Raw genomic sequence first — 13086 nt, 5'->3', positions numbered from 1 at the left:
TACCAATAAATGCCCACATGAGAAGTAAGGAAAGATCTAAAATCAACAACCTATCGTCAAAATTGAAAGAGCTAGAGGAGCAAGATCAAAAAAACTCAAAACTTAGCAGAAGACAAGAAATAACTAAGATCAGAGCAGAACTGAAGGAGATAGAGACACAAAAAACCCTTCAAAAAATCAATAAATCCAGGAGTTGGCTTTTCGAAAAGATCAACAAAATAGACCGCTAGCCAGATTAATAAAAAGAAAACAGAGAATAATCAAATAGATGCAATAAAAAACGATAAAGGAGATATCACCACAGATTGCACAGAAATACAAACCACCATCAGAGATTATTACAAACAACTCTATGCACATAAACCAGTAAGCCTGGAAGAAATGGATAAATTCCTGGACACTTACACCCTCCCAAGCCTAAACCAGGAAGAAGTCGAAACCCTAAAGAGACCAATAACAAGGACTGAAGCTGAGGCAGCAATTAATGGCCTACCAACCAAAAAAACCCCAGATGGGTTCACAGCCGAATTCTACCAGACATAGAAAGAGAAGCTGGTACCACTCCTTCTGAAACTATTCCAAAAAATCCAAAAAGAGGGAATCCTTCCCAAATCATTTTATAAAACCAACATCATCCTGATTCCAAAACCCAGCAGAGACTCAATAAGAAAAGAAAACTTCAGGCCAATATCCATGATGAACATAGATGCAAAAATCTTCAATAAAATACTGGCAAACTGATTGCAACAGCACATCAGAAACCTTATCCATCACAATCAAGTAGGCTTCATCCAGGGGATACAAGGCTGGTTCAACATACGCAGGTCTATAAACATAATTCACCACATAAACAAAACCAAAGACAAAAACCACATGATTATCTCAATTGATGCAGAGAAGGCCTTCGACAAAATTCAACAGCCCTTTATGCTAAAAACTCTCAATAAACTAGGTATCAACGGAACGTATCTCAAAATAATGAAAGCCATTTACGACAAACCCACAGCCAATATCATACTGAATGAGCAAAAACTGGAAGCATTCCCTTTGAAATCTGGCACTAGACAAGGATGCCCTCTCTCACCACTCCTATTCAATATAGTACTGGAAGTTCTAGTCAGAGAAATCAGGCAAGAGAAAGAAATAACGGGTATTCACTTAGGAAAGGAAGAAGTCAAATTGTCTCCATTGCAGATGACATGATTGTATATTTAGAAGACCCCATTGTCTCAGCCCAAAATCTCCTGAAACTGATAAGCAACTTCAGCAAAGTCTCAGGATACAAAATCAATGTGCAAAAATCGCAAGCATTACTATACACCAACAACAGACTTAAAGAGAGCCAAATCAAGAATGAACTGCCATTCACAATTGCTACAAAGAGAATAAAAATACCTAGGAAGACAACTAACAAAGGATGTAAAGGACCTCTTCAAGGAGAACTACAAACCACTGCTCAACGAAATAAGAGAGGACACAAACAGATGGAGAAACATTCCATGCTCATGGTTAGGAAGAATCAATATCATGAAAATGACCATATTGCCCAAAGTTATTTATAGATTCAACGCTATCCCCATCAAGCTACCAATGACCTTCTTCACAGAACTGGAAAAAAAAATCTTAAACTTCATATGGAGCCAAAAGAGAGCCCACATAGCCAAGTCAATTCTAAGCAAAAAGAACAAAGCTGGAGGCATCACACTACTGGACTTCGAACTATACTACAAGGCTACCAAATCAGAGATATAGACCAATGGAACAGAAGAGAGGCCTCGGAGGCAATGCTACACATCTACAACCATCTGATCTTTGACAAATCTCACAAAACCAAGCAATGGGGAAAGGATTCCCTGTTTAATAAATGCTGTTGGGAAAACTGGCTAGCCATGTGCAGAGAGCAGAAACTGGACCCCTTCCTGACACCTTACACTAAAATTAACTCCAGATGGATTAAAGACTTAAACATAAGACCTAACACCATAAAAGCCCTAGAAGAAAACCTAGGCAAAACCATTCAGGACATACGCATAGGCAAGGACTTCATGACTAAAACACCAAAAGCATTGGCAACAAAAGCCAAAATAGACAAATGGGACCTAATTCAACTCCAGAGCTTCTGCACAGCAAAAGTAACAATCATTAGAGTGAACTGGCAACCAACAGAATGGGAAAAAATTTTTGCAGTCTACCCATCTGACAAAGGACTTATATCCAGAATCTACAAAGAACTAAAACACATATACAAGAAAAAAACAAACAAGCCCATTCAAAAGTGGGCAAAGGATACGAACAGACGCTTCTCAAAAGAAGACATATATGAGGCCAACAAACATGAAAAAATGCTCACCATCACTGGTCTTTAGAGAAATGCAAATCAAAACCACATTCAGATACTATCTCATGCCAGTTAGAATGGTGATCATTAAAAAATCTGGAGACAACAGATGCTGGAGAGGATGTGGAGAAATAGGAACACTTTTACATTGTTGGTGGGAGTATAAATTAGTTCAACCATTGTGGAAGACAGTGTGGCAATTCCTCAAGGACCTAGAAATAGAAATTCCATTTGACCCAGCAATCCCATTACTGGGTATACATCCAAAGAATTATAAACCATTCTATTATAAAGACATATGCACACATATGATCACTGCAGCACTGTTTACAATAGCAAAGACTTGGAACAAACTCAAATGCCCACTGATGATAGACTGGACAGGGAAAATGTGGCACATACACACCATGGAATACTATGCAGCCATCAAAAACGATGAGTTCATATCCTTTGCAGGGACATGAATGAACCTGGAAACCATCATTCTCAGCAAACTGACACAAGAACAGAAAATGAAACACCGCTTGCTCTCACTCATAGGCGGGGGTTGAAAAATGAGAACACATGGACACAGGGAGGGGAGCATCACACACTGAGGTTTGTTGCGGGGGGGACCTGGGGAGGGACAGAGCAGGGTAGGGAGTTGGGGAGGGATAACATGGGGAGTAATGCCAGATATAGGTGATGCGGATGGAGGCAGCAAACCACATTGCCACGTATATACCTATGCAACAATCCTGCATGTTCTTCATATGTACCCCAGAATCTACAGTGCAATAAAATAAAATATAAATAAACAAACAAACAAACAAACAAACAAACAAAACAAACCATGGACTCAGCCAGACTTGTAGAGACAATGGAATGATCTGCTTGTACATGGAGCTACCTCCTCTGGGTCTCCTCTCCACTGAAGGTTACACAGGTGATGGGATAATCTGCATGCAGGTAGGAGCTACCCATTCCAGGTCTCTCCTCTCTGCTGAAGGCTGCACAGACAATGGGATGACCTGCCTGCATATATGAGCTACCCACTCTGAGTTCTCCTCTCCACTGAGGGCTGGACACTTGTAGGGACAACCTGCCTGCAGACAGGAACCACCCCTTTTCGGTCTCCTGAAAACTGTTCTGCCACTCGATTAAGCTCCTCTCCACCTTGCTCACCCTCCACTTGTCCACATACCTTTCTTCCTAGATGTAGGACAAGAACTCAGGACCCATCAAATGGTGGGACTAAAAGAGCTATAACACAAACAGAGCTGAAACGTACCCCCTTCCCCACCTGCCATGTGGCAGGCAACAAGGAGAGAAGAGCTGCAGCCTTTCAGGAAGCCCAGACCTAGGGATTCCCCGAGCCAGGACTATGACACCCTCTTGGGTTTTTGTGGTTTCTGGTGTCTCCAAGCTTCCGGGTGCCACCATGTTTCCCTTGTCCAGACGTGGGTGCCCACAGCAGAAGCTGCATGCAGTACATCTGGTCCCACCGCAGCCTCGTGTGGAGTCCACCAGTGCCAGCGCCTGGAGCTGCCTGCCCCACCACAGCAGTCAGGCTGTGTGCAGTGGCTAGACCCCATACTTGCTTGCCCATCCACCCCTCACCACTCCATGCCTGGTTCACACTTGGCAGGTGTGTGATCCAGGACAGTAGAGCAGCCTGCCAGGCTGAGTTGGCAGAACGCACCCAGCAAGTGTGAGCAATACACAGGCAGAAGGTGCCACTGGCCACAGCGGTTTCCAGATTGCAAAGCAACACTCCAAGGATCCTGTGACATTTTATTTCTTTTCTCTTCTTAAAAGAGGGTCTTGCTGGTGTCACCCAGGCTGGAGTGCAGTGGCGCTATCACTGAAGCCTTGACCTCTCAGGCTCAGGTGATCCTGCCACCTCAGCCTCCTGGAGAGCTGGGACAACAGGCACATGCCACTACACAGGGCTAATTTCCTTATTTTTATTTTTGTACAGACTGAGTCTCACTCTGCTGCCTAGGCTGGTCTCCAGCTCCTGGGTTCAATGGATCCTCCTGCCTCAGCCTCCCAAAGTGCTGGGATTACAGGCATGAGCCACCATGCCTGGCCAGATGTACTTTCCCCCATTCTTCCTGCTAAGTAAAATGAAGTTCCCTGGACAATATATATAAAACAAATGTAAGAAGAATCTGAAAGATGTAGAGAAGAAGGCAGACTAGCTAGTCATCTAGGGACCTGAGGAATTACACTATGGTGCAACCCCTGGGTTTTCTTTTTCTCTCACATATACAGACTTAGAGCTGAAGAAGTCTACAACCCAGGAATAGTGAGCACAGACCAAAAAAAAAAAAAAAAAAAACAAAAACAGTAGAGGTGAAGCCTAGCAAAAGAGAATACATTCTACTTGAGCCAACCGCCACACAAAAAACTAGCCCCACTCACAACTACACTAGCAAAGGCCAAATGAGGACCCTAGGACTTACTTTCATCTCTGCTGGCTGATAAAGCACTATCCCTCCCTTGTGGTATCAGTGAAAGTCTAGGGCAGCCGAGACTATCCAGCAAAATGAAATGCCCCTCTCTCTCCCAGCTACAGGTTGAAAGAAAATATTTGCAAACCTCATATCCAATAAACGTCTTCTATCCGCTAGACTTACATTTAACCTATATAAAGAACTCACAACAGTAAAAAGGTAAAAAAAACGACAATCCAATTAGAAAATGGGCAAAAGAGATAGACATTTCACTTAACAGGACACAGAGATTGGAAACAGAGATATGAAAAAACGTGCAACATCAAAAACCATTAAGGAAATGCAATAGACATTTCACTTAACAGGACACAGAGATTGGAAACAGAGATATGAAAAAACGTGCAACATCAAAAACCATTAAGGAAATGCAATTTAAAACCTTAATAAGATATCACTACATACCTATTAGAATGGCTAGAATAAAGATAGTAACAGTATCAAATGCTGGTGAGGATTACGTAGAAGATGGATTACTCACACACTGCTGGTGGGAATGTAAATGAAATAACCACCCTGGAAAAAAGCTGTGGCCTGTCTTTCAAAAAACTAAACATGCAACTACCATATGACCCAGCAATTGCGATCCTGGGCATTTATCCCACAGAAACAAAGACATATTCACACAAAACCTTGCACATGAATGTTTACAGCAGCTGTACTGGTAAAGTCAAAAACTAGAAAACAACCAAAGTGTTCTTCAATAGTGAATATTTAAACTGTGGTGCATTCATACTGTGGAATACTATAGATCAATAAAAAAGAAAAACTGATACACAAAACAATCTGGATGAATAAATACCCCTTAGTACCCAACCAGAATGGCTATAATCAAAAAGACAGAAAATAACAAATGCTGAAAAGGATATGGAGAAACTGAAACCCTCATGCACTGCTCAGGGGAATGTAAATAGCACAGCCACTTCAGAAAAACGTTTAGAAGTTCCTCAACATGTTAAACATGGAGTTACCACGTATGTCCCAGTAATTCTACTCTTCGGTATATACCCCAGAGAAAGGAAACATCCACTGTAATACATAAACACTTACTATGTTCATAGCAGTCCTGAATGGCCAGAGTGGAAAATCCAAATGTCTACCAACTAATTAATAAACAAAACATCTATACAATGAAATATAATTTGGCAATAAAAAGGGATGAAGTACTGATTCAAGCTACAACATAACATGAATGACTCTTGAAAACATTATGCTAAGTAAAAGAAGACAGTCACAAAAGATCACATACAATTCTCTTAATATGACATGTCCAGAACTGGCAAATCCATAGGGAGAGAAAGTGGATTGGTGTTTGCTTAGGGGTAGGGAACTGGTGGAGAGGGGAGAATAACAAAGTTCTAAAATTATGTTATTGTAAAATTCTGTAAACAAACTACACTTTAAAATGGGTGAAACGTATGGTATTACAGTAAATTATACTGAGATAAAGATGTTATGAAATTACTGGTTAGCTAAAATGTGTCTTTTACTAATTTCCAGAGACTATTTCACAATTAAAATTCTCTCTTCTCAACAGATCTACATGAGTTTTATCAGGTTATATTATTCTCTCATTGTCCAGCTTAATGACAGCCAGGTGCAGTGGCTCACACCAGTAATATCAAGCACTTTGAGACACTGAGGTGGAAAGATAGCTTGAGCTCGGGAAGTGGACATTGCAGTGAGCTATGATCTGGCCACTATACCAGCCTGGGCAACGGAGCAAGACCCTGTCTCAAACAAACAAAAACACGTCAAAGACTTCATGTAACAAACCAAAACAGAAATTAATTCTTCACTGTCACATAAACCAGTACAAAGACACACAAAGACACACACACACACACACACACACACACACAGTCGACAAGCACTAAAAAGTAAACACTACTTTCTACGAATAAATGAAACATATTACCATGTGATATAAAACTTACTTAAAAGACCAATAATCTTTTGGAAACATTTGTTTTAAAAAAAAGTTGTCTCAATATTTTTAATGTATAAATTACCACAGTATTTATGGCAGGAGTAACTATGTAAGAAGCTCACAGTTTTGTATTTTATGACGTCAAAACCAAATTAAAAAAAAAATCGGTTAAAGCTGACTTCATTAGGTAAAGTATACTTCTACTAATAGAACCAACAACTATGGTAAGTATTTAACAATTTGACTATAATGTGTCATGGTGAGTCTCTTTGAGTTTGACCCATTTGGAGTTCATTAACACATTTTTCATCAAATTAGGGAAGTTTTCAACCATTATTTCTTCAAACGTTATTTCTGCCCCTTTCTCTCTCTCTCTTCCCTTAAGAATCCCATAATGCATGTTGGTATGTTTGGGGATGTCTCATAGCCCTGTTCATTTTCTTTATTCTTTTCTCTTTCTGCTCCTCAAATGAATAAATCAATTGACCTTTCTTCAAGTTCACTGATTCTTTGTTCAGACTACTCAAATCTGCTACTGAACCCCTCTAATGAATTTTTAATTTGTTATTGTACTTTTCAGCTGCAGAATTTCTGGTTGTCTCCCTTTTTATAATTTCTATCTCTTTGTTGATACTTCTTTTTGGTGAGAAATCCTTTTCTTGGTTTCCTTTAGTTCTTTGACAATGGTTTTGTTTAGTTCTTTAGTACATCTAAGCTGGGCTTCCTCAGGGAGAGTTCCATTAATTTCTCCTTTTTCCTCTGAATGAGTCACACTTTTTTATTTCTTTGCATGTCTTATTATTTGCTGAAAACTGGACATATTGAATATTATAATGTGACAACTCTGGATACTGGATTGCCCCCTTCCCTGGAGTTTGCTGTTACTACTTGTTGTAAGCTATTGTTTGTTTAGTGACTTACTATTTTGTAAAGCTTCTACTCTTTGTTGTGTATGGAACTGAAGTCTGTACTCCCTTAGCTTCAGGGTCAACTACTGTTTTCACAGTTTCCTTAAACACCTGCAGCCAAGAAAAGAAAAAAGGTAACAGGAAAGAAAAAAAAAAAAAACACTCCCAGTCTTTTTTGCTCTGTGTTTGGGGCACTCTGTCAAAACTTAGCCAAGCCATTTACAACTCTGTCTTAGCTTTCACAACCTACTCAGGCAGGGCCTGAAGGTCAGCTAGTGGTGAAAGCTTAGGGTCTTCCCAAGCCTTTCTGAGAAGGAATCCAATCCTAGGCATGTACATAACCTTCTCAATTTCTCAGCATACACAAAAGCTTTTAAAAGTCCTTATAAAACCCTGTATCTCCTTTTTCAACTGTTTCTTCCTGGCTTTTTGTCTACCTATTCATTGTCCTAATTTTTATCCCCAGATTCAGGCTGCTACAGCTGAAACTCTGGCCTTTAAATACCTTTCACACGTGCTGACGGATAAGGCACCCCAGTCCCAGGAAAGCTCTGAGTTTTATAAAACAAAGGGAAGCTCATACCGATTCTTCAGAGACTTCAGGCAGGTTAAAACAATCGCTTTTTTTTTTTTTTGAGACGGAGTCTTGCTCTAACTCCAGGATGGAGTGCAGTGGCATGATCTCGGCTCACTGCAACCTCTACCTCCTGAGTTCAAGTGATTCTCCTGCCTCAGCCACCTGAGTAGCTGGGATCAGAAGAGTGCACCACTTTAGTAGAGATGAGGTTTCACCATGTTGGCCAGGACAGTCTCGATCTCTTGATCTCATGATCCACCCGCCTCAGCCTCCCAAAGTGCTGGGATTACAGGTGTGAGCCACCGCGCCCGGCCCACAATTCTTTGAGAGCAAGAGCTGTACTAAACCTTCCAGTGCTGACAGCTTGCACCAGGAGTGTAAGCTGCTGTCTTCAAAGCCATTGTTAATCTAGACACAAGGAATGGTAGGTAAGCAATTTAAGGTGCCATAGTGTTCTCTTTCTGCAGTGCAACAGCTCCCTACCTTTCCTGGTTTTTAATGTTTTTAACTAAATTCCAGAGTTCTACAAAAATTAATTTTGATAGTTTCTGGAAGCTTATTAGGTGTTTTTGTAAGAAACGGAGCCCTAAAGTTCCCTACTCCACCATTATTATATGAATTCACTCACAAATGTTTTATATGCATAATAAAAGCTTTTGACTTCGATTATGCTAATTGCAAATTTCAAATACATATTCTTTATCATATTTTGGGTATTACTCCTACTCTAAAGAAATACTTTTAATTAGCTATAGATTTTATTTTTATTCCTAAATACTTTTTGGAGCTTAATGAAATAATTGTGGTTTCTTCATTAGATCTACGAATGTAAAAATTTATTTATAAATTTCCTAATATTGCACTATCTGCTTTGCCTGTAACATCAATTCCCAATTTCCCCTTCCTACCGGTCCCTGGCAATCACCATTCTATTCTCTGTTTACTGAATTTCACTATTTCTACCATCCGACATTTATTTTACTTGTTTGGTTGTTATTCATACGCTCTCACTTAAAGTAAGCTCACAATGAAGAAATGTTTGTCTATTTTGTTCAGTGATGTCTCCTCAGCCTATAGATGAGTGACAGTACATATCAGGCATTCAGTAAGTATTTGTAAAATGAATGAATAAATGTCCAACAGTAGGGTAGCGAATAAATTGTTATGTTCACACAATGGGATATTATATACCTATGTAAAACTATGCTTTCAGAGAAGTGTTACAGGGAAATCATAATATATTTAAGTTTAAAAAAAAAGGATCCAAAACTGTACATACAGAGTGGCCAATACGGGTTCCCCAACAGCAAGGCATATCTTGCCAAACACTATTTCACAACTACTCAGTTAACAGACTGAAGAAAGTCAATCATAAGATGGTGAAACATAAGATGGTTGAATGACAGTATTGTGAAGTACTCACCACAGGTGTTAGAATTATCTTATTCAAAAGATTTAGATTTTTTTTTTTTCTTTTTGAAACAGTCTCCCTCTGTCACCCAGGCTGGGTGCAGTGGCACAATCTCGGCTCACTGCAACCTCCACCTCCCGGGTTCAAGCAATTCTCCTGCTTCTCCTAGTAGCGTGATCACAGGCATGCGCAATGACACCCAGCTAATTTTTGTATTTTTATTAGAGACGGGGTTTCACTATGTTGGCCAGGTTGGTCTCAAACTCCTGACCTCAGGTGATCCATCCACCTCGATTTTCCAAAGTGCTAAGATTACGGGTGTCAGCCACCTCGCCAGGCCAAAAAGTTTTAGACTTTTTATCCACAATCCTTAGTAAACATTGTTAAAACTTTTGGATGAAAATATTTATCAAATATACAAATGGCACAAAGCTGAAAGGGATACTTTAATATAATAAATGACCAAATTTAGATTAAAAATCATTCCAATAGGCTTGAACACTGATACAGAAGCAATGAAAAGAAATACAGGAGAGTTAAAAGGTATTATATAAGGCCAGGCGCAATGACTCATGCCTGTAATCCCAACACTTTAGGAGGCTGAGTCAGGTGGATCACTTGAGGTCAGGAGTTCAAGGCCAGCCTGGCCAACATGGTGAAACCCCCATCTCTATTAAAAATATAAAAATCAGCCTGGCATGCTGTCACATCCCACCCAAGTAGCTGTAATCTCAGCTACCCGGGAGGCTGAGGCAAGAGAATCACTTGAACCTGGGAGGTGGAGGTTGCAGTGAGCCAAGATCGTGCCACTGCAGAACAGCCCGGGCAACAAGCCAGACTCTGTCCCAAAAAAAGAGAGGATTAAAAAAAAAAAACTATTATATAGATACAAGGTCATGCCACTACACAACAGCCTGGGCAACAAAGACTCTGTCTCAAAAAAAAAGATATTTTTTTAAAAAATTATCATATAGACACAAGAAATGAGAATAGAAAGTGTGGCAGCAGTTCACAGTTTTTTGTTTGGTTTTGTTTTGCTTTTTTCCTACAGTTTTAAGTTTTGAAAGCAGTACTTTTTTTTTAATGCCCAATTATGCTGTGTCCATTAGAAATCTCACAGGACATTGGCAGAAAGAGAATTACTAAATATATTTCATGCTGGTCAGATCAGAAATGAAAATGTGTTTTATCTAATTCAGGACACCTTATTTTAAGAAGAACACAGACAAACTAGAGTCTACCCAAGGGAAGGCAACTTGATTGCTGAGGGATCTGGAAACAAACACAAGAAAGTAATTTTTTTAAAACAGGGAAACACAGATCACTGAGAAAACTATGTACTTCCAAACAAATGATGCTAGGATAGTGCTCACTTCAGCAGCACATATACAAATGGTGCTAAGACAACCAATTATCCATGATACAAATGGTGCTAAGACAACCGATTATCCATTTTATTATTCTTACTGTCAATTTTGTTTTCGTATACGTAAAACTGAAAATCCAATCTACTTTGTACTTTTCAAACACTTTTCCAAAATTGAGATCATCCAAGTAACTAAACTATATCACTGGAGAATAGTTTTCTACGACACTTTGTATGAATCAGGCCATGAAATCCTTGTATGATAGCTGTATCAATTCTTACGGGATTAATAACAGTAATAATAGCTGTCAGTTATTGAGTACTAACTAGGTATCACACATTCTACTTAGCATTTTATAGGCATTATCTCACATAATCCACACCAAAACCCTCTAAGATAGGTATCATTATACCCTACTACCGTGCAAAATAGCAGACAAAATGCCTTATCCATAGGACAATGAATAAATTATCATGTAAGCACAATTGGAATGCTTTACAGTAATAAAGAACAAACGAAAACTATGCACATCTACATTGAAGCAGCTCAAAACCCTAAAACTACGTGAAACACCCAGTTCTCAAAAGAATATGTACCATACTGATTCCATCTACAGAGAGTTCAAAACCACAGAGAGGAGCAGGAAAACCATTATATATAAAAATATGAAATAAAAATGATATGATTGGGAAAGAAGAAACAAAGAACTTCAACAGGATTGGGTAATGTTCTATTTTTCAAGCTGGATAGTCAATATACGGGAATTATTTTTACTTGCTGCTATTCTTTACATTTATGATTCATATATACTCTTTTCTATGTACGAAATAGTTAATAATAGAAGGAAAATAAGTACTATTAAAATGAAAGTCATTTATACGTAAGCTACTATTGCTGTGTACTCTAAAGCATTTAAAATACAACATTTGAAAACAGCTGGACACCATCTGGATTTCAAGGTATCACTTTCAAGAGAAAATAAGGGTGATATTTAATCCTCTCTCTTCTAAAAAATACTGATAAAACAAGCAAATCAGTTTTTATTTTTCTAAGATGATAAATTTTTCAAAATATGAACTTGGAATTAATAAAAACTTAACATATCTAGACTGTAAGAATCTAATACCTACATCTTAACTTTTGAAAAATTAAGACGCCTGTCTAGGCACAGTGGCTCACGCCTGTAATCCCAACATTTTGGGAGGCCAAGGCAAGAGGATCATTCAAGCGTTCAAGACCAGCCTGGACAACATAGAGAGACCCTGTCTCTGCCAAAAATTTAAAAATTAGCCAAGCATGGAAGCACACGCATATGGTCCCAGCTACTTGAGAGCTGAGGTGGGAGGATTCTTTGAGCCCAAGAGTTCAAGGCTGCAGTGAGCTGTGACTGCACTGCTGCACTTCAGCCTAGGTAACAGAGCAAGACTCCAACTCAAAAACAAAACCAAAGAAAGGCTCATAACACTAGCCAAGTATTATCAGCAAGTCAGCTGAAGCCCAAGGAAGAGATCCAAATTCCATCACCCATTCTTTCATATTTACTTTTCATTTCCAGATTTCTTTTATACCTTGGACAAGTCAGTTGTTCTCCCACGACCAAACAACTCTGCCTTGATCTCTTCTACTTTCCTCCTGTCATCTTCATTTAATGGTGAAATGGAGTATCCACAACCATGTGCTAAATTGAACTTCAGATTCCAGGCTGGAGAGAAAGCATAGTATACTTGAGATAATAAAATGTGAAAGTGATAATTTGTCAACAACTGTAGACATTTGATCATAAAAGATCATCAATATATGCAACTTAATTCCCACCACAATACTTAGTATGTCTTCTTCTCAATTATGACAAGCTACTAGAAATTCTTGACAGAGATCATTTCACTGCAAAGTCTAATTTTTTTAAGCCATGCTTTATAGATAATTCTACAAAAAGGTCACTTTAAATATGGTATTCAATCATATTTATCTTAATCCTCCTAATCAAGAAAGTCCCTTTGCTTCTCCTGCTATGTAACTTCCTGCTATGTAACTCACACTTCCATGAGAGTGATATTTCA

General features: G+C 39.0%; 1 protein-coding gene across 30 annotated transcripts in view; it reads right to left on the bottom strand.

Annotated features, from left to right (window-relative positions):
- The window catches only part of LOC105708774 (centrosome-associated protein ALMS1-like), a 261189-nt gene that overhangs the window by 133905 nt on the left and 114198 nt on the right, over positions 1-13086 (bottom strand). For all 30 annotated transcript variants that reach the window (XR_010340699.1, XR_010340700.1, XR_010340697.1 and 27 more), the window contains one exon: positions 12595-12728. Coding sequence is in view for 24 of the 30 variants with exons in the window: in XM_064371249.1 (XP_064227319.1) it covers positions 12595-12728 (134 nt within the window). In the remaining 6 variants the exon portion in view is untranslated. The remainder of the gene's footprint in view (positions 1-12594; positions 12729-13086) is intronic.

The sequence above is a fragment of the Aotus nancymaae genome, unplaced genomic scaffold, assembly GCF_030222135.1.
Source record: "Aotus nancymaae isolate 86718 unplaced genomic scaffold, 86718_ANA_hifiasm-v0.15.2.pri h1tg000125l, whole genome shotgun sequence".
In the NCBI taxonomy this organism is placed as follows: domain Eukaryota; kingdom Metazoa; phylum Chordata; class Mammalia; order Primates; family Aotidae; genus Aotus; species Aotus nancymaae.
Note: the sequence above shows the minus strand (reverse complement) of the source record. Positions and strands in the feature narration are given on the sequence as shown.